This window comes from Protopterus annectens, chromosome 1.part1, assembly GCF_019279795.1.
Source record: "Protopterus annectens isolate FY-2018-M chromosome 1.part1, PAN1.0, whole genome shotgun sequence".
Lineage (NCBI taxonomy): Eukaryota > Metazoa > Chordata > Ceratodontiformes > Protopteridae > Protopterus > Protopterus annectens.
In genome coordinates, this window is record NC_056726.1 from 951,567,510 (window position 1) to 951,595,199 (window position 27,690).

Below are 27,690 nucleotides of genomic sequence, written 5' to 3' on the forward strand. Positions count from 1 at the left end.
CTTTTAGTAAGGTATCTCTGTATAACCAAATAACAAATAACCAAAGCCAACAAACAACACAACAAGGTTGGATACCACCAAACTATATACAAAATAAGGGGGGATGGGTGGGTGCTGCCACTAAGGCAGTGTGAAATTGAATCATCTACTGTTACAGTAAGTAGGACTTAAAGCAACTGTACTATATTCATCATTCACACTGCCCCAGTAGCATATGAGTAAATTCCCAAAGCTCACCCTAGCTGGGAGGAGGAAAGATAAGGATTCAGGAACCCTGGAGAGTGGTCCTCGTAGTGTTTGCTTTGAAACATGAGAAAGAATCCAGTTTGTACTGCTTTGTAAAGATAAGAACATAGGACCAACTTGCTGCCTCTAGAATGCTTCTAAAGTCAACTTCATCTAAATATGCCACCAAAGAGGATAAGGCTCTGGTAGAAGATACCTTAACCCAAAAGTGTGGCTGGTTCAAATAGCACCCTGTGCTGGTGGTATGAACCACCAGTGCCCCACCCCCTCAGCAAAAAAGAAAAATGATTGGCTGATTACAGTTAGATCTATGCACCCCGCACCCCAGCCAAAAAAAAAATAAAAATAAATGTTCCTTCTACTGACACACCATAGGTTCATAGGTTATTACTAGGCTAATGACCTGAGGGGGGGCTTTTTTAGCCTAACCTTGTTTCCCAAAAGTGAGAATCAAACCTTGTAACTTTTATCTGTAAGGCAAACACCTTATCCATTATGCCAACCACCAAATCCCACCCAGGTGGCCACATGCATGACACGCCCCCTTCCCTCCAGCCCCAGCCATTTAGATGCCATTTGTGCCCTGCTCCAACCCTTTTTTAACATATTTTATTAAAAAAGCATTTCTTCTTTTAAACTGTAGTTAAACAGTTGCTACAGTTAAACATACCTGCATGGAGTGCTTCACCTCTCATGTTTTAGTTAAAAAATATATTTTTTAAACTGTAGCAAGCCCCCCCCCCACAAATGTAGCCTCAGCTCCTCATTTGCAGTACATATTTCCAGAGAGCATACATGTCAGTAGAAGGAGCATCTACTTTTTTTTTGGCTGGGGTGGAAGGGGTGGGGCATACATTTTGAATATTAAAAAGGAAGTAGTCTGAGGGAGTAGCATATGCTAATTAACCATGTTTTCTCCCCTCAGAACTGCCTATGGTAAGGCATTTACACAGCTGAGTGATTTAGAAAATTGGTTGACCACTAGCCACAAGGGAATACTTTCACTATGTGGGTTGGGTGGGAACACTAGCTTCCAGGGAATACTTTTGCTATGTGGGTGAGGGAGGATACTAGACACCAGGGAAGACTTTCATTATGTGGGTTGGGAGGAATGTTAGACACCATTGGTGGTTTTCTTATTTTGGCTATTACACCTCTCAATAGAAAATCTCCACATTGCAGATACAAGGCCTTTTTACTTCAGCTGTTAACATGAATGGTGGTGTTCTTTATGAATCCCTAAGTTTATGTAATTCTTGCAAGGAAAATTGGTCATTGCTTGCTTGGTTCTAAGATCAACAATTTATCTGATATATTGTTAAACAGCCAGACTGGGTATTATAACCATCTGTTGTCGAGTTACATTTTTTTTTCTATTAGAGCAGGGAAGGGAATAAAGGAAACCCTTGTAAAAGTTCACAAGTGTTCAAAGAGTAAATGTTCAGCCACAAACTAGATGGGTCAGGTGGTCCTTATATGTTAGTATGTACACGTATATTTTAAACAAACAAAGTCTTATTTTAGAATTAAAGAATCATACCTTAACAATATTGCATCTCTTGTTTGGTTGTGTGTCTTAGGTGTCTTAGCCAAATCCTGCACTCATTAATCAGCCATGGCAGCACTTGTTTACTATAGGCATGCATTCTAGTCACAAATCTCTATCTCTTATAACAAGTTTCATGAAAATATATTCTTAATTTATAAGTAGAGAATTGGACTTCTCATGAATTTCTATGTGTTTGGTTGAAAAAAAACTGACATTATTTGTGGTATCTTGAAATTGTAATATGTTGGCTTGTCACCACTCTTCCAAAAAAAAACAAAAACAAAAAAGACGAGTCTTTTTATGCAGCATTTCTTAAACTTTTAACAGTTACCAAATTCAGAGTCATAAAATAAAAAGTCTTCCAAAATAATGTTTTATTACAAATAAAATAACTTAAAATTATTTACAAAAATGCAGCAGAGTATCCAGCTATTTTAAATAACACAAGTTCTATACAATGAAAGTGGTTCAGTGAAAGTCCTTTGTCCAAAAATAATTGTTTTATGCCCTTCATTTAGTGTGAAGCATTTCATTCAGCAAATCAATAATATCTGTACTTCCCATAATGGGTCGGAAAAAAAGTTCCGTGATTAGTGCAGGTGAAATAGTCTTTAATGTGGATGCTGTCAACAGAATGCGTGCAAAGCGACCTATATCCTCTGGATGAAGAGGCAAAAGGACTTCACGCAAAGCTCTTTGTGCTTCTTGCTGTAGGCTCTCAACATAAAGGGAAGCTCTCAGGCCTGGAATATCTGAAAAACAGAAACAGAAAGGATCACAGCATGTTCTGATAAGACAAACAATCACTTTACAAACACGGTTGGTCAAAGCAGATAGAAAAGGACATGTACCGTTGGCTCTGTTATAATGTAAAACCATCAAACAGTCATTTATGGTTAGATCATGTTTTTACCATGGGGTTCTGGTGACATCACAGCGATTGTAATGATTAAGTTTTCAGAGGTATGTAGTACCTACTGAAAAAAAAAATGATAGAATAGTCACAGAAACAGCAGTGAATCTGAAGAAATGTAAACATATATATGATATAGTCCCCCAACTCTTTGAATCTTATTAGATTCATTTCAATCATGCTCAGAAGACAGACACAAAACAAATCATAGATTGGTGTTTTTTTCCTTGGATAAAAATGGCAAGATTAAAAAAATAGCTGAATCCACAGACAAAAAGTCAGCAATTTCATATATGTCGGAGAATTGCTCCTCATGGAAATCTGTGCTAGGACGTGCCTATTGTTCTGTTCTGAGAGTCTATGTCAGATTATATGAGAACACATGAAGTACTAAGTTGCCAAGTTAACTTCTCAAGAGAGTAAGTACCATCTAAATTTTCACTTGCACATACTCACTGGCAGTTTGTGTAAGATTTTCTGTTTTTAGTTTTCAACATTTGAAGGGAAACAGAGCTGCTGTCATTCACATAAGTTACATCCCAATTTTTGTTTTAAAAAGTCCTCATAAACTTAATCTGTACCCATACTGCTCAATCTCCTAATGCAAGAAATCTGGACAAAGCCAAAAATTATGGGGGAACAAAGGGCCAAAATTATGGACACATTTTAAATATTGTTCTTGCATACTTAGAAAGATGCTAGAAAAGCAGGTTTTGTGTTAATATGCATTTTTTGAAGGATATAAAGTCTGTAACCCAAATGTTTGTCATTATTTAGTGACTTTAAGTCCCAGTGGCTTGTCAGAAAACCTCAAATTTTATGAGGAACTGATCGAAATATGAGGCAAACATCTGGATAGTTGAGAGGTAGGTCTGCACCTGTAATCTTAGAGATTTCCATGATAATAAATATCCTTTAACTAGTACAAGTGTTTTAGGTTATTGTGCATAGACAGATTCATACTGACACTGATTATAATTCCCAGGCCTTTTACGCAGCTTGTACATCCAAGCCTTAACCTCCAAAATATAACCCCTCAATTGTTTCTGTTGAAATACAATACCACACACTTATCGTAAATGCCAACTGCCACTTTTAAGTCTATCTCCTCATTCTTACCAATTATTATCAGACTCCCTATGGTCCATTCTGTCACACAGACTTTCCTTGGGGGATACCAACTGAAGTGGTGGAATGTATTTTTAGAATGTTAAAGAACTGTATTATCACTAATACATTTAGCTAGTGTCAGGTGTTATTATCTGATTAAAGAACATCTTTATCATTATTCAGAAGTGTATATCCTCATTCAGAATGAACGATTTAACCCTGTTCTTCCCCCTTTTCACTGTGTGCATCTCATAGGTTCATAGGTTCATACTAGGCTATCTGCCCTGGGGAAATTATAAGCCTAGCCCGATTCTGTATGGCTTACGCCACCCCTTGATTTGAGTATACTGTGCCCTTTTTAAGGTTTAGTTTACTGTGCCTCTGTCTAATAGTGACACGAGAGTAATCCCTGGGACAAACCTACGATCCCCCATCCATTTATTGAGATTCTTCTTGAAGAGATTCAGTGAGGTGCTCTGCCTCACATGAACTGGAATTCTATTCCAGAGCGAAGGGAGCCTCTGGGTTATGAACCTGTCCCTCCAGCAAGTTCTATTTATTTCTGTGCTGAGGTTCAAGTCCCTCGAGCGTGTGGCTCTAAGGAATTTAGATTTACTGAGGTGGAGCATGTCCATTAATTCTGGATTTGACATAGCTTTGTATGTCAGGCATAGATCGCCTCGAAGTAGGCAGTATACAACTGAGTAGAGCTGGAGTTTTTTTAACCGAGCAGCATATGGCATCTGTTTTAGACCCTTGATCCTCTTGGTGAGATACTTTTGGGGTCTTTCTAATTGCTGCAGGTGTCGGGTAAGGTACATCCCAAAAGGGGCATTGTATTCTATGATGGGCCTGATGAGGGATGAATAAAGGGGCACGATTACCTCTCTTGATCTAGATGTGAAACCCTTCGTGATGAGGTGGGCTATGTAGAAGGTCTTTCTAACCACTTTGGCAATGTGGTTTTCAAAGGAGAGATTGCTATCAACTTGGGTCCCCAGGTCCCTAATAACTTTCTCTGTACTTAATGGGTTTCCGCCTATGTGGTAATTTGTGGGCACATTGTTTTTGCCAAAGGGTATGACTATACATTTTTTAGCATTTAGCTTTAAACCATGGCACTGGCATCAGTTATCTGTCTCTGTGAGACCTTTTTGAAGGATGTTTGTGTCAGCTGGAGAGTTGATTATGGCGCCCAGTTTGCAGTCGTCTGCGAACTTGGTGAGCCATAGTCCTCCCACGTTTGCCTGTACCTCGGAAAAGTATATACCGAACAAGAGTGGTCCCAGGACAGAACCCTGTGGGATGCCACTTGTGACCGGTTTCGAGTCTGACATGGATCCAGCAACTCTCACTCTGTGGGTTCTGTCTTTGAGCCAGTTTGCGACCCATCTTGTGACATAGGGGTTTATATTTAAGCTGGATAGCTTATCTATGATGCCCGAGTGGGGTATTGTGTCAAATGCCTTTGCAAGGTCCAGATAGGCTGTGTGGACTACCTTCTCTTCATCTATGGCTTTGGTGACTGTTTCAAAGAAGTCAACCAGGTTCAAAAGGCAGGATCTGCCCTTGACAAAGCCGAACTGGGTAGGATCTAGTGTCTCTAGGTCCCCAATGTCTTTGTTTATGAGCTCCATGATGATCCTCTCCATAGCCTTGCAGACTAAGCTAGTCAGGCTTATGGGGCAATAGTTTCCAGGGTCCGTAGAGGCTCCACCTTTGTGGAGTGGGACCACTGTTGCTGTATGCCATTCTGTGGGCACATATCCTGTAGTGAGGCTGAGACTGTATAGCTGTTTTATTTGAGGGATTAGTTCCTCTTGTAGTATATGACCTGGGACACCATCTGGTCCCATGGAAGCAGTGTTTTTTACTTTGGAGAGGGCAGCCTTCACCTGAGCATCTGAGATGTTTGGGAGGCAGCCCTCTGCCGGGATAGATACTTGCTCTTTTGGGGAGGAGGGGGGGGGAGAAGTTTGCACTGAACCTGTCTGCCAGGATATTGGCGATGTCTGTGGGTTCAGTGTATTTTTTGTCATTTAGAATCAACTCAGAACAAGTCTGGGAGTTGCATCCCAGGTTTCTAACATAACTGAAAAAAGCCTTATGATTGTCTTTGGTGTCCTGTGCAATTTTTCTCTCGAAGCTGGCCTTGGAGGATTTTATGAGGGATCGTAGTTTTTTGCTAGTACTGATCAGAGATGCCTTCCCTATTAGGGATTTTGCTCTATCATGTAGTAGCTTCCTCCTTCTGTTGTACAGTTTATTTATGGCAGGGGTCCACCAGACTGGACACCTGCCTTTGGATGATTGGGTCTTGGTTTTGTTTGGGATAGCATGATCCATGCATTCCTGGAGATGTCCGTAGAATGCATTTATATAGGATTCTGCAGTTTGGGCTGTAGTTTCCACTGGCCCTGGGGCCTTGAAGGATTCCACTTCAGTTTTGAGAAGTGAGAAGTTCACTTTTGAGAAGTTTTTCACTGTGGTTTTCTGGGCTGGGGGTGGGGTCGGGATGTGGACATCCAGTGAAATTAATTTATGGTCTGATCTTACCAATGAGGGATATACTTCTGGTGTGGAGCATAGAGTCCCCATGTGGTAATGATCAGGTCTAGTATGTTTTTCCCTCTTGTGGGAGTGGTGACTAGTTGTTCCATAGCATTTGAGTTTATAATTTCCAGGAATCTTTGGGCTAAGGTGCTGGGGCTTGAGTAGTGCTTCCAGTCAATGTTTGGGTAGTTGAAGTCACCCAATATAATGGTGTTCGGAGAGATCTTCATGTTCTCCAATGTTTTCAGGAAAGCCGAATGGGATTCCTGACTTTAAGAGGGTGGTCTGTAGGATGCTATAAACTGAAAAGCAGTCTTGCCCACTGTTAGTTGCACATGGATGGTCTCCGATACTTCGTGCAATGCCACTAACCTGGAGGTGTGGATATCCTTGATAAATATGGAAAGTCCCCCTCCTTTTGTGGTTCGGTCTGGGTTTTGGGGCCGAAAAGCATGATATGAGGTATAGCCTGGTAGTGCTGGGGTGCTCTCTGGAGCCTTGAACCAGGTTTCTGTCACTGCACAGATATCAGTGTTCTCCATACTGAGGAGAGCTTCGAGTGCGTGCATCTTGAGGTTAAGACTTCTGGCATTTAGCAGCATTACCCTTAGTTTCTTGTTCCCTGTGCTGTCTATGGGGGTGGGTTTGACTTTTGAGCCTTGCCTAAAAAAGGCACTATGGGGGTGGCAAGAGCCTTTGCCAATATCCAAAAGCCCAGTGGTGACAGGTGCAAGCCATCCCTAGCGAAGCAACGTGGCTTGTCGAGCATGTCATCCCAGGCTGACAGACACTGGATCCCCTTTGAATGACACCAAAATTTTAGCCAATTGTTAAAATCGATCATTTTGTCTTTGTACTGTGGCATCATTCTAGGTGAGGGTAAGATGCTGCTCAAGGTCAGGGTCATACCAGCCTGGGCTACATGATCAGAGAGCTCCTCTATGTCTCTTTTTATGTAGTCCAGGGAGGTACGTCTCAGGTCATTCACACCAGCATGTACAATGACTGAGTCATATTTGTATTTGCTTTGGAGTGACCTGAGTGCTTGCGTTATGTGTCGGATCCTAGCACCCGACAAGCAGCTCACTGTGATCTTCTCTTTATTCAGCCTGGTGAGCGGGACGTCAGTGTGTCTGACAATAGAGTCACCTATAACAAGAGTATCAGGTGTGTTATTCAGCCTTAAGGGCTGTGGCTGCTTGGCACACTGACTTTGTGGGTTATATGTTGTGTGTGTTTTGTTTTGAGGTAGCGTTTGCTTGGATGTCTGCTTTGGAGGTCTCTGTTGCTTAGGTAGATTTTTATTTAGAGCCTCTGAGTATGTTTTTGTGTAATTATGTGTTTGGTTCACTGATGTGGTGGGACTATGTGATACTGGAATTGTGTTGTGTGAGGTTACCTTCTCCTCCTGACTGGTTACACCAGTTTTGAGATGAGAGAGCTCAGCCTCCAGTTTGGCTAAATAGTTGCATCCCTCACATATATTTGAACCTGTTTGGAGGAGGAGAGGGTTGTCCGTGTACATGAGACAGTTGTAACATTGCCTCAAAATTCCCAGATTCACCAGCTGGACTGGAGAGGAAACCATTGACTGACCTTTGGACATGCTAGAGTAATAGGGAAACTGAATTTAAGACGGACCAATAGAGGACAGGGTAATCGTAGAGAGTATAAGAGTAAGTGGTGCTTATGGTTTAATAGTGCTAACTTGTAGGATTACTTAATTGGACCAGTGAAGGGCCTTAGAATGAGAATATGGTGTTTAAATTGAGAGATAGAGCAGTTCTAAGGGAAAAAGTGAAGAGCAGACTTTGTGGAGCCAGGAATAGTTTAAACCCAATTAGGCAGCGCTGCCCGCTGTTACGCTATGCTCAAAAACGCGCAAAACCACGCAAAAGAGGGTTTTAAGAGAGGAAGATGAAGGAGTTTTGGAATTGACCCAGAATGGCCAATAAAACTACAGTTTCAAGTCAGTAACCACTCCCACAGGGGCAGGCAGGCTGGCTCAATGTTTTTCACTGCCACTGATCAACAGAGAGACTTTCCTGTAGCCCAAGAAAAAAATGGCCTCACAGAAACTTACAAACAGTTCAAGAACAGCAAGCCTGTATCTGAACTTTTTTAAATCTCAGAAAAGTGGGACAAATCAAGCTTTTTTTGTTTTTGTTTTTTCAGAGATAGCAGAGGTTAACAAGTATCAACAAGTTATAACAGTGCAATAAATGACCCCACACAAGAGTGCTAGGCCAAAGACAGATAAAATGCAAGTTTTGAGAAAAAAACAATTTTAAAAATAAGTGCAAACAGGAAATTCAGTAAACAGCTCTAGGTTGTGCTCTAAATACAGTTACTAATGCAGAAATCAAATTTAACAAGCCAGAAAATGCTCAAAATAGGTGGCTATGCAGAAAAACTTTGCAAATAAACAGAGGAAAAATACTTAAAGTCTCAAAAGTGGCTCCTTTCTTCTCTCAGCGTTTTCTCCATTCTTATATACTGTAACATTAGTGGTATCCAACTCCCCAATATCATTATCTGTCATCTTTGGGGTACAGATGAAAGTCTATTATGCCATTATTTCATAATAAAATGGAACTAACTCCATCTTCCTAAAGCATGTGGTTATAAAATACATATTTCTGTAGGCTTTACCAAAAGTACACACTAACATTTACAATTTTACCTACTATGCAGTGAGCTGTGGAAGTTAACAAATCAGAACAGAACACAGTTCTTAAGTAATTACTGGTTATGTGCATGTGGGAGGGGGTAAGTAAGCTCCTACTCCCCACACCCCTATACTTATTTTTCTAAGTCTGAGGCTGCATAACTGTTGTTGTTATATCTTTCAGCTTTTCCTGGTTAGGGGTCGCCACAGCAGAACTCCGGTCCGCTAATGCTTGGCAGTAGATTTTTACATACCGAGTTGCCAGCCCTGACGCACAACCTTCAATGAAGGTATGCCCATTCATGCATGTCTCCACACAGAAGACGCTTTAGCTGAGAATCGAACAGGACAACGTCATACTGTGAGGCGACAACGCTACCGCAGCACCACGAACGACTTCACCTTACTCCAAGAATTAATTGACCTTAGAATTGAAATAATTAAATAGTGGGCATGTAGGGACTGGGTCTGCAGTGGGGCTTGTGTCTATGCAGAATGTATCATGTACTTAGTCCAAACTTGTCTATTTAGTTTGCTTCTTAATCCTGCATGCTATATTAATTGTGTGTCTTTTAAGAATGTTTACTAAGCAAGTGCACAGTATATGCCATGATGTGCTTTTGGTAATCTGTATACTATAACACATGTTGGTGTCATTTACATCACTAAGAGGAAGTGAGTCCCTAAAATGAAGAAAATATTTTCTTTTATATATCTTCCTGCAATTTCCACTTAAACACAAATATAATTCCCCATTAAAGGCACAGCAGGCAGCCTGTCTGTCAGTGTCAGTAACCTGTAATCAAGAAATCCAGATTATTTTTTTTTTCTTTAAACTCTTTTAGCTCACATGTAGCAATGTCAATGACTGCCTAACTGAAGCTATAGGATATATTGAGGTATTGCTGACAACAATTTGTGTAGACCAAAACCAGCAAAACATCAAATGGGATTTTATTTACTTTGAGGAACAACACTGACCTTGGAACTTGTTTCAGTAATAAAGATAGGCCCTGTCTACAGATTATAAATGCCATTGCACCATTCTCCCTGGTAATGACAGCTATTTTTAGTCTTTGGATGTTTATTTAAGAATGATCACAGCCTTTCGCAGCACAAACTCTTTATATAAAATTGTGCATAAAATCCCGATGTTATTTCTGCTAGTTTAGAAGAGTAGTTCAACTAATAAACACGAATACCTCTATTATTAATTCATTATGTGTACTTTTTATATCCCCAACCTTATGTGCAGTGACATTAAATGTGTCCAGTCATCCTGCCCTGATTACTGCCATCAGTTCTTACTGTCTCACACACAAAAATGAAGTAAATCATTACATATTCTTTTATTTTTTTTAAATCAGCAATCAAAAAAATTCTCTGTCATCATATATTCTTTATGTCCCACCTGACCCACCAATCACTTCCTTACTTACCTACAATGTAGCAGCCTGCAAGAGAGGAAAATTTTATTTCACAAACCACGGATGTGTCTTCTCTCTTCAGAACCCAATCAGAGTGAAATAAGCACTACTACATATTTTAATCAGGTTAATTCTAGACATAATTTGGCTATTTTCAATATTTTGCGGCCCAGGTTTTTCAGTAACGTGATTCTAGGACATAAGCTATAACAATGACATGATATAATTCTGTCCCAAAAGTTAAAATTCCATAGCCACTAAATAAAATTGCCTTTTAAATACTATAATATTTTTTTATCCTAGCAGTTTATAAGCTAGAGTGGTAAAACAAGTATTTAAGTTCTGGAAATTATTTAAAACCAGTTATGAGACTGCATTTAATATGTAAAATGTAGTCTCATAATTTTGGCAACTTTCACTCTTTTGAACTTAGACTTAAAATACTACCACTGCTTCAGGTAACATCATGAATGTGGTGGCTCTACCTTTTCATATACAACCAAAAACATTTTTTATAGCTCAACAGGAGACTCAAAGGAAGACTGAAACATTTTCTTTGCTTAATTGTCTTAGCCAAAAATGTTAAAATAACCAATACTGTAAGTACACAGACTGAATCTGACAAGATATATCTTAAATGTCCTTTTCAAAATGTTTTTCCTGTATCCTTTCCCTCCCCATCCTGTGGTTTTCAGCCATCAGTTCTGTCCTACTGGTTTTGAGGCCATTTTTATCCCATTACAACTGATGCTTCAGTGACCATTGGTGAAGCAATGGCATACCAAAGAGGCCATCGTCCATGCAGCCATGGAGGGTCATGGGGTTTTCCAATTAGTTTCTTAACCCCGGCATTGCTGGTTGGCATGTGTGCTCATATATTTAAGGGCTGCACTGGCTTCTTGAATTCATTTGTGACATCTGTACAAGATCAATAAAGGCTGCCACATGAAGGTAGTTTTACAGTACCAGCTGCACATCCCCAACCTGTCATGCTATATGCTGTACACTGCGCTGCCTCTCAATAAAGGCACCCTATTTCAGCAGGTTGAACCACCTTTCTGACTCCAGGATGGGCGAACCAACATCAGCTGCTTACTTTAATTTCCCACATTGGCTCTCCTCCAGTACCTAGGTTGTTAGTCAATTCTGTGTCATCCAGTTCACAGTTTGCACTTTATACCTTGATGTCGCAGAACCAGTAAAGACACTTTCAATATTTTGAGTTTAGACTTTGTTAAACAACTACTTCTCTAAACAAACTTTTAAATATAATAGATGACCTTTTTCTTATAACAGCTATATTATTAAAGACTTAAGAAATTTTGCATTTGGCATAACAAATCATCTTCTAAGCAACACATGAGTGTCTCACTGCTATAGTTCAGCTCATGCAAGCACTATTTCAAAAGACAGGAGCAAAATACAGAAAAAAACCTAAGGTTACAAGCATGCATTTAATCTGATAAATGTAGTCCTATAACTCTACATTTTTCCATTATTTTCAAAGTGCACATTAACAAGAGCACCTCACATTAGTAGCATCAGTCATTTCTGAGATTTGAGATTGCTATTTTATAGCAAGTCCTACGAGAAGTTATTCTATCAATGCATAACGCTTTTCAGAAGAGAAGTAACATGGACATTAAATGCTGCAACTTCGCAGACTGAAAAGCAGTCATGTTCTTTATATCTAAATAAATTATACTATAAATCCATAAAAATAAAGATATCTTCATGTCTGTAGAAGAATGGTGATAAAAAAGGTGTGAGTAGTATGTCAGGTTACCTGAATAATGTGTAATAAAAAACATGCTTCCAATATGTTTTGTGAAAATACTATTTATATCCACTGCTGGAATGTGTTGAGGTAATGGACATCTAATTATCTTACCCTAACACTTAGCTCTGCTACTCCTAGCTCTCTTACCACACCAGAATCAATGCTTTCAGTTTTTTTCAGACACCATAATCTACTGGGAGCTTTAATAGCCTCAGGAAATGGGGTCATGCTTGTATCACTCACAGCTACTAAGGCATGGGACATTATTTCTATGTATATGTTTCCCCCAGCCCCCAGGCCAGTGTTAGATGTGCAGTGATGTTCCTGCTGGGGAAAGACACAAGCTTCTGTGCCTATAAGTCCAGTATATGTTATTGGTGCTGACAGTCATGACCACAAGTGTGCTTTTCTGGTTCACCTACCTAAGATGTCACTACTATTGGTCACTCTCACAGTGGTAAGTTTCCTGCCATCCCACACAAATAGAAAAACACATCTTAAGCCACTAGGTCCTATCTTACCCTGTAGGCCTTCCAACACACATGTTGAATCTGCATCGCTAAGCATGTAGTCGAACACAAATTGTCAGCTCCATAGTGATTCAGCGATTAAGATTTCTGCATCACAACTCCATGGTCGTGAGTTCACTGCTGATTCTGGTTACTGAATATGTGGTTTATATATTACATATGTGTGTACATAGGCTTTCTGTAGTACTGTGGTCCCCCCCCAAAAAAAAAACACATCCCCTTCCCATTGTGGCTATGGATGAAAAGGGTCCAGAGCTATGACTTCTTTTACCCATTTACCCTGTGAACAAGTAAGTAAATTAATTTAAATGCTATGGAGTATCTCAGCTTGTGACATGTAAACTGTTAAGCATAATACTCCACATTAGTACTAGCACTATCTGTTTTTTTTTTCCTTTTGAAGATGTTAGTACATAAGGTGAAGATAAATGGATCTGTTTGAATTGTTACTAAATAAATGTAGTTTCAACTTGGCACAAGTTCAGCAAACGTAAATGCATTAACTGAATCCTGAGATTTTATGATTCGCTTATATGTGTTGCATTGTATGTATGTGTGTGTTTTAATCAAGTCTATTGACAATGAATACTATAATTATAATAGCAGTAACCCAGCTTGAAAGCACTACAGCCTAGTAAACCTTCCAGCATGCAAGTAACTTCTAGTTTTATTAGTAGCCAAAAAGGCAAAACTGATTCTTATGTAGCTAACAAGTTGTCGTTTCCTCTATGATAAATGGCATAACGTGGATGACAAATCAGCTGTGCTAAGCACTGCTTGTCCTGTTTTAATTGCAAAGTCTGACTAAGGAGCCTTGTACAAGGTCAATATGAGAAAAGGAACGTGGAATCCACAACTATACTGCCAACGCAGTCTTAATCATATCCATTCAAGGCTGCAAGCATTAGTCATCACTGACAATAAATAAATAAATTAAATAAAAACAGGAAGGAAATACCACTGTCAGCACCCAGTTTACAGGCCTCATGGCCCAAAAGACACTAAGGATATCCACTCATTACAACCTCCTTACTAAAAAGCACAGTTGTAGTATGATCTCATCAAACTGATCTAAAGTGGCATGATATCACAAAACCATTTCTTACTTAAACCTGTGCTAAAATGACAAAAAGAAATCATTGCTCAAATCATCCTCAAATTCAGTATGATGAACTTGACAGTGAGGTATTTTAGCTATGATGTGGGTGTAATATTCAGTTAGCAGGATCTGTAGCCCAACACAGCCAGTTATCTATTCACCATGTGACTCTGACCAAGTCATTCTTTTACAGTTTCATCCATTCATTGTAATAGTCTTACATTTAGAGGGAGAATATTGTTAAAGATAACTTGTACATAGTATAAATAGTTTTAGTTAATAAAAATGATATTGAGCGTAACCGTGATGCATTGTTTTATACAGAACAATGATAATGTACAGTGTATGACTGAAATTTCAATGGTTGTTGTTCTTCTTTCGGCTTTTCCCGGTTAGAGGTCGCCACAGCAGACGATTGGCAGTACATTCTTACAGTGCCAAGGTGCCAGCCCAACCTTCAACGAAGGCATGCCCATTCACACATGTCTTTCAAACGCCACTCAACCGCGGGGAGGACATGCAGACTCCACACAGAAGGCGCTCCAGCTGAGAATCGAACATGAGAACCTCTTGCTGTGAGGTGACAATGCTACTGCTGCACCACCGCTGCTTACTGAAATTTCAGTGGTAATGTTTTAAATTTCTTGTTTTATATTTCAACTAATATTAAAAAAGAAGTCGCCCCATTACAGTATCTTTTCCATGCTATTCAGAAAAACAAAGCTACTGAAATATACTTAAGTTCCCACTTTCCAGCACTTCCCCAACAATCTATCAGTGAGATCACTGTGGTTGCATTTGAATAGAAGGTATGAGGAGCACTTACTTCTGTAGCAAAAGCCAAACTATTTCCATGTTGTAATTTATATATATATATATATATATATATATATATATAGAGAGAGAGAGAGAGAGCAAGAGAGAGAGAAATAGACAGATACACACACACACACACACACACACACACACATATATATATATATATAGTGACAGATCACAAACAAGATTTATTAGTGGGGACAAGCTAGTTTAACAGAATGGCATTAGGTTAATATTAATTTAGTAATATGGCATTTTTTTGTACTCTTACATTCCTTCTAAACTACTAACATATGAACCCTGCATCATGTATAAAGGTAGAACCTCCAGATTTCTAATGTTTAAGCATCACATATGACATCTGCTGTATTACTGACACAATATACTCCTCTTACATGGTTAAGAGATGTAGAAGTTACTCTCTTGGAGTACAATCCATCTATTTTAGCAGCTATACTCTCTTTCTAAACCATTTTGACTAAAATGAATACTTTGTCAATCCAATGTCTTAAACAGGAAGACATTTATAATACCATGGTCATATTTTTTCTGAATAATCAGACCCATGATCTGCAGTACATTTATTTTAGTTTGCGTTGTTTTGCCTTCTAACAAAGTTTTTTTTAAGAAGCTAAGTGATCTGTGGCATTTTGTCTGTAAGAATATATTACTGTGAGAGGCAATATTACATAAATGTGCTTTACTGAAATGGCGTTTCATACAGGTCACTAGCATTTATTTTGTGTAACAAATCGGCACTACTGAAAGAATGTATTAAAAAGAACAACTGTCTACTGAGTCACATTCAACAGCATTTTCTTTTTACTTTTTTTTCCCTCTGCTCAAAAAGCACTATCAGCTGAAGTGCAAGGAGATGAAGAGAAGCTTCTGGAATACCCCTGCACTTCCCAAGGCATTGAAAGACATGCTGGTGCTTCTCTTGCCTCACCACCCTCTCTAGTTCTGTAGATATATGTCCTTATTTAAATGCTGAATGCCGTGCATCTGGTCCTTTGCTGGAAGTAAGCACCTTACCCTTATTGAATAGACCTAAGCTTTCCTAACCAGGGTTTAGGGAAAACTACGGCTGAGCAGCAGTCTAAAACAATTAGATGCATGGTTTGAATATTTTTTGATAATACAGTTTTTTTTTTAAATGTGCCACAACTTACCAGGGTTAAATAGAATTGCCCCCTTAAGATAAGCATATTCTTTGGGGCTGAGGTCCATACTCCAGAATTTGTTGAGGCAGGATTGCAGTCTCTGTACTCCTGACAGAGTTGGCTGGGTCCTGTCGGACTCTTCTACTTGACTTTTACACTGTCCATTTAGCAAAATCCTTTTGAGCATACTGGGCACAGGTGTTTCAACCACCTCAAAGAAAACCATGTCTTGAGCCAGTCCAAGAATAAAAAGGGGTGTCCAACAACTCTCCAGGAGTAGAAATTGGTCCTTCTTGGGCAGATTGTGAAAGGAAGGCAGGTTCTTCATGAAACTGACAGTCTTTACTAGCACATCAGAGGCAGCCTGACAAGTTAGCTGGGGTGTCTTTAAGCAGACTGTTCTTCTCCCCTCACAGGGACAGCTATGATGAAGCAAGCTTGAACAGTGATTATGGTTGTTTGTCTGACTTAGGATAGTATAAAGGATGGCATTTTGCCTTTCCATGCCATAGCAGTGACATGTTTCATGCAATGTCTCAATGGTAGTCATAGTTTTTACCCCACTGCTTACTAGGTAGCTGTTCAAAAAATGTCTTTCTTGAAATCACACCTCTTGCGTACCTTTTATACTTTAGACAATAGAAACTGGAAAAAGCAGATCTTGCTGTGCAGTTCTTCTCGATATCAGAATGTGTTTAATTAGCTGAGCAGATCATGATGTGACCAACTTTGTATTACTCTGCTGCATTTATAGAGATGTCTGATGAGTAAAACAAGCTGTCCTTGACCTAGTTGACTTACAAGCTCACTGAAAAACAAGGTGACCCTGGATGTAATAGCTAGGAGGTGGCTGTGGGGTGGGGGAGGTTCACTCTACTTTCTGGCAATAAAGGTTTTCTCAATGAAACTGCCAGCATAGACCAACAGTATTAACAGATGTAACACAGCCTTATCAGGGTTATCCAAACATTATAAAAAAGTCATTAACCCAGGGAGTACCATGGCACCAAGGACTACAGGAATAATCAGTTCTTACACTGTACAGCAGTTGTCTGCAGATAATACACAGAAGGTTGGAAAAGGGCCAAGACAGTTAAATGAGAGTAAGAGAAGAAAGAGAAAGAGAGAGAGAACACAATGTGGTTATAGAAGCCAGAGAATCAGAGAATCTGTGAAGTGTATGTCAATATAGTAAATCAAGAGACACTTGAAATGTCTTTGACTTGCCTTTGCTAATGTATTGGTTATTTCCTGTTATTCTACAAATACATTTCCCTAAAGCTAAATGTTGTAGGCATCTGGCAGAGGCAAACAAAATGAACACAGCCAATACTTGCTAATAATTCAGTCTGCTCGTAAGTATAACACCATGCATCTATCATGTGCATTTTAAATTAATTCAGTTTTGGACTTGACAACTTTAACAGACAGTTTGTTCTATAAATGTGCTATTATTTTGCTTTGTATTCCTCCCAGTCTCAATCTGTGAATGCTTGCTTTGATATAGCTTTTGTAAATATACTCTTTGTCCAGTCGTGTATTATTTCTTTTAAGGTGCTTGATGGTCATTGTGTTCATCCAACCTCCACCTTCATAGTAAATAAACTGAAACACATCTAGTCATGAGTCATAGCAGCTGGTACACACACACACACACACAGACACACACACACACACACACACACACACACACACACACACACACACACACACACACACACACATGCACACACGCACACACACACACACGTATGTGCACTTATCTGATGCTCTAAGTGGTTTCAAGAATATTCATTCATTACTCTTCCAGCACTCAACAGACGCAATGCATGGAAACTAATGTTGGATGGGACCACCATCCCATCTTCTTTTGAACTGTTTTTCAAGTCTTTGTCTTTCAAAACAGACTGTTATCAGATGTTCAGTCCCATTGTAGTAGTATTATTACAGTGTCACAAGCAAATAGCATATTTACAGATTGAGTTAAACAGCAAACAGAACAATACTAATGGAAATGGCCTTTGCTACAAGTTTTATATCAGGAGGATACACTGAAACAAATTAAATGGGGTGGGGGTTTAATTAAGCAAAACAGTAAAAACAGTTTTGAAGTGAAAGTGGATTAGACAAGATGACACTGCTTCATACTGGCAGGCTGCATTAAATATTACCATGACGCATTTCTCTAACCAACACTAGCCAACATCTCTGCTGAATGAAAGTTCTATCTTTACTATACAACCATTTCCTGAATCAAATTTTAAATTTCCTCTGATTATAGAAACACCTTCCCAAAGGCAGTCACATGGTTCCTTGATCTGTATTTAGAAATCATTTACTCACTGTTATTGGTACAAAAGTAGTGGTTTCTTGAGATCAGTGTGCATTGTTTAGGGAAGTTTCTCCTTTTTCCAGTTTTGTGTGAGTATAAGGTACTTATAAGGGGTACAGAGGTGCATGGCACTGTTGCCCCTGAAAAAAAAAAACAACGTTGATATGTTCCATTGCAATGAATACCCATACAGTCTCATAAAACATACTTTGTACACATAAATGAATACAACACAATAACAGTAATTTTGGTAACCTTTTCACATGGGTACCCTATCTGAAGTTTGAGACTTAGTTGTATGAGTTATAAAACTAAGAAATGTTAACTGTGATTTATGAAAAGTAACAGCAAACTGTAAAAGTTGCTGTTACAAATTATAAGCGTGGTGGTGGTGGTGGTGGGGTGCATCCCCCAACCCCAACTAATTATATATATTAACTCCAAGACTGATGTACCGTGGGAAAAAAGTGAATTAACCAAGTAACAGCAATGTCATACTTAGTGTGTATTTCCTCATAACTGTTCCTAACTTCTTCTTGTTCCTCCCCTGATATGCAGTATCCTAGTCATGCATCCTTTTATAGGCATCCCTTATTCATTGATCATTACTGCTCATCCTTTTCTGCATAACCTGATGTGTAATATTTCCATCACACATTCTTTCCTGCATAGTCTGATGCTCTCTATCCCACCCCAGTACAACTGAATGTCCAACATTTTATTCACATGGGTTCATGAGTCCTTTCATTTGCTTGGGTCACTAAGCATGTGGAGATATTAACATTCCGGTCCTTCTCCTCCTTCCAGTCCTTTTGACTACCATAACATATAAATACCCAGCCTTAAGAAATTCAGACTTGTGTGATTTACACACAGCGATATATGTACTCATTCTGGAAGTGTCAGTCACAGATGGCTATATCCTGTAGATTCTGTGTGAAAGCTAATTCAAAGGCTTCAGCTATCCATAGAAGTTCATGGAAAAGCTATTGTCTGAAACACATAAGGTAGAAGAAAAGGATGATTTTTGTTATTGAGGTATGTCACTATTTTCTGATTTTCTCATAGTCATCATTATTCTTTTACTCCAAAAATACTGTTTTCAAGTCAAATGACAATATAGGCATGGGCTTTGTTTGCTTATATTTTATTGACCTAGTTAGCAGAACAGGATAGAGAGTATTGTCAGTGGGAGTATGAGAGAGCTCCAGATTAAAATAATTTAATAAAAAAATAAATTTTAAATAGAACAAATATATAGAACAGGGAGGGGCACACTGATCTATTTTGTCCAAACTGACAGATACCAGAAACACACAGGGCAGTTCACATGTTAAAAGATGTGTAGTGGTCAGGCAAGCATACCTTATTTATGCTATAATTAGATAAAAGCAGACATCATCTTTTTAGTGTGCATATCCTTCATACTAAGCATGTTAAAGGGACACCTTTTCTTCTTGCATCTGAAACTATTTAACTATGCAGTAATTGCAATATGTCCATCTGTTGACTATTTGCAAAAGAAGTGAAAAACACTATTGTCTGGGCCAGAAGGGAGTCACCACAGTTATCTAAGAGGATTCCTTTTGAATCTTCAGCAGTACCCCTGGATATCAGTGGAAAGGGTGAAAAGCATACAGGAGCATTCCTGTCCAAGGAAAGTAAAAGGCATCTGTCTTCCAGGCTTTCTGGCATGGAGTCTTGGAAAATAATTTTGCCAGCTGATACTTCAGAAAGGAGGCAAATAAGTTTACTTGAGGAACTTCCCCACAGATTGATCAAATCTTGGAAACCCCCATGATCTAGTTTCCATTCATGAGTCTGCCCTTGTCTTGTTCATTTTATCGTTCACACAGTTTTGCTCTGACAGAATGTAAAATACCTGTAAAATGAGATTGTGCTGTGAAGCTATATCCCAAGCTAACCTGGCTAGTCGGCAAAGTGGTTATAACCTGGTTTCCCAGTGCCTGTTGATGTATCACATGAATATGGTATTGTCTGTAACACCTGACGAGGTCCTGTGGACCAAAGATGATTCAGAGAGTTGAGTGCCCTGATTGGGGGCAAGCGTCTTTAATCTATCCATCCATGCCAAACCCCTTTTTCCCATTGTTGGACATAAGGTCAGGGTGTCACTTCAGCAGTGACAATCATCTAGAATCAAGGTTTACAGTACCGGGTGGCTAGTCCTGCATCCTTAATACAAATATGGATATTTATATGTTTGCATTTATCCTTGGTGTTCCACACACCTTGCACTTTTATCTCTCCTGAAACTGCTCCCTAAGCAAAGTATGAGGCATCTGTGGTGTCTGACTGCTTTGGAGCAGAGAGGGTGATGGGGCTACCCAGATTTGGGGAAATTTGCTGTCTCCACCAAGTAATTTCTCTTCTGATAAACTCCAGCACTGGGATCTTGTTACTGGGACCAAGGAGACTTCGGATACCATTATAAAATTTTCATGTGGAGTCTTACCAGGGGTATCAAGAGAATCATGGAGGCCATAAGCCCCAAAGTCCTGAGGTATTCACTTGCACTGACCGAAGTCTGAGTGGAAAACCATAGGAACTGATCTAGATATAGATCTATATTTTCCTAAAAAAGAAAAGCCCTTTCAACTGGAGTATCTACCTCACACCCCAGGAACACAATCCCTCTGTGAAAGAGTTAAAATAAAGACTTTTGAATATTCTCTTGAAATCCCAGCTTGTGTAAGAGAGATCTCAATCAAAGGAGACACTCCTGACACTTTGAAAAAGACTCTGCAAAGATGTGCAAGTTGTCTGAACATGGACAAATATGGATAACATATCCTGCAATGAGCAATAACTGGAGCTAGACACTTTGTGGTGTAGTGGATAGTCCATAGGGCAAGGTAGAGAAATAGTCACTGACAAATGTTGCAGATCTTTACCAATTGCGTTGAGAAAGTGAGTATGTTAAATTGATCTGAAGGACCCTGGAATTTTATTGTATTAGTAGAAAGATTTTTATGCCATAAAACTGTGTACAGCATTGAGCAGTGTAGACCCAAAGTAAAAAAAAAACTGTGTCAGATGCTAGTAACAAACAAAAGTATCAGCTATAGGCGCAGTCTGCTTCAAATGTGAGAAAAGAGGTCACAGAGCTACATTCTGGATTAGTACAAATAACATTGTTATAACTGTGAAAACTGTAACCCCTGGAAAGCATGCTAATGATGATGTTATGAAGCATGCTAATGATGATGTTATGCCTGTGAAATGTAACACATTATCTGCTAGAGCAGTTGTTTTCATTCTGTTACTGTGGTACTAAAAAGTTAAATAAGTGCAATGTCTAAATTGATAGCAGAGGGCTGCAAGGGCTACTTCATTTAGGCAGTGTGGCCATGCTGAGGCTGGAGTAGTATTATGTAAAAAACAATCCTTATTAACAAAGCAGTTGAAGTAGTATGCATTCATGGAAATAAGAAATAGTATTTCATTACTTTTTGGAAGGTAGTCCATCTTGTTGCTGCAGTATCCAAAGGTATATATTTCATGATAATAGGAAAGATACTTCCCACTTTAATGATTTGTGAAGCAATGGAAATAATGTAATCCTTTTGATAAACTACATTATTAGTGTGGGGAGGAGAACCAGTAAGTGAATAAGCCAACAGATATACCTCTGCTGAATTTGGGAAAAATGGGGAACAACCACAGATACATTCATTAGAGTGTATGAATGCAGTAAAGTTAAAGGAATATGTTAGAAAGCCTTAAAGGGTTGAAATGATGTCTGAGGATATGGACTAAAGAAGAACCTACATGATTTAGAGAGATATGTAAGTGTGCACCTACAGCATAGTAGACTTTAAAAGCAGAATCAGTATAAGGAAGGAAGCTACATAGTAAACTATTCAGCCTGAATGTGTTGCAAAGCATGGAGTAGAAGTGATTAGCAGAATTAAAGAGAAGGGATCACTCACTGAAAGAGTACATTCTGAGGGAATGAAGTTAGGAAGTATGAAAATGACATAACCTGAACATAATTCTAAACTTTCTGTGAAGCTAAAACAGAAAGATGTAGAAACAAAGAAGTCTGAGCAATAGATGAGTGCTGAAGAAAAAAAAAACAGTATTAACATAGGAAGAATACCAGGTAAGTGATCATAGGGGCCATAAGAGGTCTAGCCATATATATCTTTAGGAAGACTCACTTAAAAGTTCTTATTGCCCTTTATGAGTATTTAATAGTGCCAACATCCCAAATTAAGCAAGGCCATCCATGATAACCCTGGTGTAAATTTATGTCTACCCATACAATCAGCAAGACTAGCCTTAAAAGTACACAAAGTAGTAGTTTAGTCATTCCAAGGGCTGACAATACTTTGAATTAGAAACATATCCCTCCTGTGATCTTGTCTATTTGGTGTGAATTTAGACCCATAGTATGAATGTTTATAGAGCCACTGGTTTTAAGAAATAAGAGGTCAAATAAGATTGGGTCTTTCATGGCTCAAAAAGTGAGACCCAGGACACCCTGGGGAAGCTGGTAGGCTATGTATAAGGACAGCTATGTCAATCTATCAGGATAATTGAAGGATTTAAAGTCTATAATTTTTTTGGTTAAAATCTATTGGGACTTTTCCAGTCAAGTGATATGCTTGAATTTGTGCATAGCAAAGAGGGCATTGTATTCAATGATGGGTCTGATAAGGGAAGGGTATAGTGTTTTTTAGACCTTGAGGATATTCACTTGGAAATTAACTAAGTCAGAGAGAAGAATTTACTAACTATGGTGAAAATATGATGATTGAATAAGACAGAACTGCCCAGGTAAGTACACAGATCTCTTAATGACAGCATTTGATTAAAGAAACCACGGTGGTGCAGCAGTAGCATTGTCACCTCAGAGCAAGAGATTCTCCAATTCGATTCTCAGCTGGAGAGCCATCTGTGTGTAGTCTGCATGTTCTCCCCATGGTTGAGTGGCATTCAAAAGACATGCATGAATTGGCGTGCCTTTGTTGAAGGTTGGGCATCGGGCTGGCACCTCTGCGTCATAAAAATCTACTGCCAATCATTAGCGGACCGGAGTTCTGCTGTGGCGACCCCTAACCGGGAAAAGCCAGAAGAAGAAGAAGAAGAACCATTTATAAGATATGAATTGGAACAGCTTTTTAACACTCATCATCATCTTCATTCGGCTGTTCCCATTAGGGGTCACCACAGCAGATCACCTGTTTCCATTTCTTCCTGTCCTCTGCATCCTGCTCTGTCACACCAACCACCGGCATGTCTTCTCTCACCACATCCATAAACCTTATCTTTGGTCTTCCTCTTTTCCTGTTACCTAGTAGCTTCATCCTTAGCATCTTTTTCCCAATATGCTCAGCATCCCTCCTCAGCACATGTCCAAACCAACATAATCTTGCCTCTCTGGCTTTGTCTTCAAACCTTCCAACCTGGGCTGACCTTCTAATATACTTATTCCTAATCCTGTCCACTCTCGTCACACCCAGTGCAAATCTTAACATCTTTAACTCTGCCACATCCAGCTCAAACTCCTGCCTTTTTGACAATGCCACTGTCTCCAACCCATATAACATAGCTGGTCTCACTACCCACTTGTAGACCTTCCCCTTTCACTCTTACAGGTACTCGTCTGTCACAAATCACTCCTGACACTCTTCTCCACCCACTCTATCCTGCCTGTACTCACTTCTTCACCTCTCTTCCACACTCACAGTTACTCTGAACTATTGACCCCAAGTATTTAAACTCATCCACCTTCGCCACCTCTACTCCTTGCATCCTCACCATTCTTCTATCCTCCCTCTCATTCACACACATATATTCTGTCTTAGTCCTGCTGACCTTCATTCCTCTTCTCTCTAGAGCATATCTCCATCTCTCCAGGGTCTCCTCAACCTGTTCCTTACTCTCACTACAGATCACAATGTCATCTGCAAACATCATAGTCCATGGGGACTCCTGTCTGATCTCGTCTGTCAACCTGTCCATCACCATTGCAAATAAGAAAGGGCTCAGAGCTGATCCTTAATGTAACCTCACCTCCACCTTAAACGCATCCATCACTCCCACAACAGACCTCACCGCTGTCACACTACCCTCGTACATATCCTGTACCACTCTTACATACTTCTCTGACACTCCTGACTTCCTCATACAACACCACAACTCCTCTCTAGGCACCCTGTCATATGCTTTCTCTAAGTCTACAAAAACACAATGTAACTCCTTCTGACATTCTCTGTACTTCTCCATCAACATTCTCAGAGCAAACATCGCATCTGTAGTGCTCTTTCCCGGCATGAAACCATACTGCTGTTCACTAATCATCACGTCCCTTCTTAACCTAGCTTTCACTACTTTTTCCCATAAATTCATGCTGTGACTGATCAATTTAATCCCTCTGTAGTTACTACAGCTCTGCACATCACCCTTATTCTTACAAATCGGTACCAAAACACTTTTTCTCCATTCCTCAGGCATCTTCTCACTTTCTAAGATTTCATTAAACAATCTGGTTAAAAATTACACTGCCATTTCACTTAAACACCTCCATGCTTTCACAGGTATCTCATCTGGGCTAACAGCCTTTCCATTCTTCATTCTTTTCATAGCTATCTTTACTTCCTCCTTGCTAATCCATTGTACTTCATGATTCACTATCCCTACATCATCCAGCCTTCTTTCCCTCTCATTCTCTTCATTCATCAACCCCTCAAAGTACTCTTTCCATCTCCTTAACACACTCTCCTCGCTTGTGAGTATGTTTCCCTCATTATCCTTTATCACCTTTACCTGCTGCACATCTTTCCTAGCTTGGTCCCTCTGTCTAGCTAATCGGTACAGGTCATTTTCTCCCTCCTTAGTGTCCAACCTTTCATACGACTCTTCATATGCCTTATCCTTAGCCTTCGCCACCTCTCTCTTTGCCATGCACCTCATTTCCTTATACTCCTGTCTACTTTCTTCATCTCTCTGACAATCCCACTTCTTCTTTGCCTATATACTCTTCTGTACTTCCTCATTCCACCACCATGTCTTCTTGTCATCCTTCCTCTGTCCCGAGTGATACCAGGCACCTTTCTAGCCGTCTCCCTTACTAGCTCTGTTGTAGTTACCCAGCTCTTTGGTAACTCTTCACTGCCACCCAGTGCCTGTCTTAACTCATCCCTGAACTCCACCTCACAATTACCCTTTTTCAATTTCCACCATTTGATCCTTGGTGCTGCCCTCACACTCCTCCTCCTCTTCTTGATCACCAATGTCATCCTACAGCTTTTTAACACTACTGTACATATTTAAGCTTTTTGGGAGAAGTTTATTTTTAGTGGATGAGCAGATAATAGTGACCAACTTGCAGTCAACAAACTTGGTCAACCACACTTCATAGATATTGGCTTAGATGTTTGTAAAATAAATGTCAAACATGAGAGTGCTCAGCACTGATGTCGGTAATACTCCACTAGCTACAATTTTGCTTTCAGAGAGTGAACCAGCAGCTCTCAGTATTTATGATGTGTTGGAAAGCCAGTTTGAAATCCAGTGGACAACACTGGGGCTTGCATTAAGTCTGGTCAGGTCTCAAAAACAGAAATTAAATACAGTAAAAAATGGCCTATACCTGGACAACAAACTAATGGTATTCATGGGGTCAGCTGGGTATTACTGAAAGTTTGTACCCTAATGTTCCACAAGTGCAGCCCTTAGAATGATATATACCCAACTTTACCACAAAAGCACACCTTTTGTTTGATTTGTAACTTTTATCTGATGAAAGGGAAAATGCTACAAAAAGTAAAATGGTGCACAAAGTAGATAATGCTTATAATCATTTAAATGAGGTACCAACCTCAGAGCTTGTGCTAGCATCCACAAATTTTAGTAACCCTTATTTGGTGTATACAGATGATTTAGAGGTGGGACTAGGGACATTACTATCTCAGCACTGTGATGAAGAACAGCACCCTGTACTTTAAAGCCACAGTTTAAGTAAAGCATGTGCAAGTGGAATGCAGGTTTCCAGTGACATCTACATGTCATTTACACCTGTGTAAATGACTGTTTTGTTCCATGTGCCTTTCAACATGGGCAGAGTGGGAGGCTAAATGTATTGGCTGCTGCAGAAGGCAACAGACCCTTACAACACACAGTGATCAGTATGGCATCTTCCTAGCGTGCTGTTCTATATTCTTTGTGTCAATTATAGGGCATTATCAGTAAAGTAATTCTTCTCATTATGTCTCCTTCCCATAGGTCATGAAGTCCAGATACCACATGATCATCATCCACAACTGGCCCTCTGCCCCTGTAGCTGCAAAAGGAGAGAGAGCCGGAGAGGTCTCAGTGAGAGAAATTGCAACTTCTCCTAGGTAGGTACTCTGGTTTGATCACCTACTGTAGCCCAAACACCAACATGGCAGAAGACTGACAACCCAGTGGCTTGCTGGATAGTCACCATCATGTCCATCCTGGAACAAATAACAGATGCATTTGACCAGCAGACCCCTGTCAGAACATGGTGTAGCCCTTGTCACTGAATACCCTACCCATCTGAACCATCCTTTGAGTCAAACTTGACATCCCTTGGGACAGTCAGGTGCTACCATGATACCCATATAACCACCTGATGTTTCCTCATTCTAGAGTGTCACAACCCACCCTATGTGCATTGGCCACTCCTTGCCATCATCATTTGTCTACCTTGATTGTCTCTGTCCATCCCATGTATCCCCTCCTGTTGCGTACAGATCTACCCATATTTCTTTAATTTTTAACACCTTTACAGAATTATCCCACAAGACAGAAGCAAGCATACATTTATTTACAAGAAAATAAACCATATTTACATAGTCACAGTTGCAAACACTATGCATCACATATATTCTTTTGTACATTTATTGCCAATTCAACATTACATAAATCCATCAATTCCTGCCAACCCTTAAACCTCACACCTTCTCCAAAACATTATTCTGAATGTATTGTTCCCACAATTTCCATTTTTTTCTATGCAATTTGTTCCTACCTTTTTCTAAAGATCCCACATCCAGTTTTTTTTATCTGTTACAATGTTTAATGCTTCAAATACAGTTGGTTTATATTTTGATTTCCATTTTCCTAGCAACTGCTTTTTGGCAGCCACCATAATTAAACTTAACAAGGTGTTACTATGTCTTGACAACTTAAATCCTTGTATCCCAGCTCAAAAAAAAAGTAATTTTCTTAGTTACGCTCATTTGCTCACCCAATATTTCTGACAGAGTATTCTGTGTGTAATTTTTCATGTCTGTCAGTGCATTACACTCCCAAAACATGTGTTCCCAGTTACTTCTTTTTTTCCACCAAACTTCCAGCATTTGCCATCTACCTGAAGAAAGATTCTTTGGAGTCTGCTCGGAGTATAAAATACCTATGCAAACACTTCCAAGCAAAAATTCTACATCGTATAGACTTTGTTTCATATTTGGGAGCCATACATATGTCCTCCCATTGCTTCCCTGT

At 39.5% G+C, this 27,690-nt stretch overlaps 1 protein-coding gene across 1 annotated transcript; it reads right to left on the bottom strand.

Moving 5' to 3' along the window:
* Positions 1-2,151: 2,151 nt before the first annotated feature.
* Positions 2,152-16,585, bottom strand: NR0B2 (nuclear receptor subfamily 0 group B member 2). Its single transcript, XM_044085774.1, has 2 exons — positions 15,867-16,585; positions 2,152-2,547 (listed from the first exon to the last, which is right to left on the bottom strand). Exons 1-2 carry the CDS (start codon positions 16,405-16,407, stop codon positions 2,306-2,308), a joined length of 783 nt encoding a protein of 260 aa, XP_043941709.1. The 5' UTR covers positions 16,408-16,585; the 3' UTR covers positions 2,152-2,305.
* Positions 16,586-27,690: the final 11,105 nt, after the last annotated feature.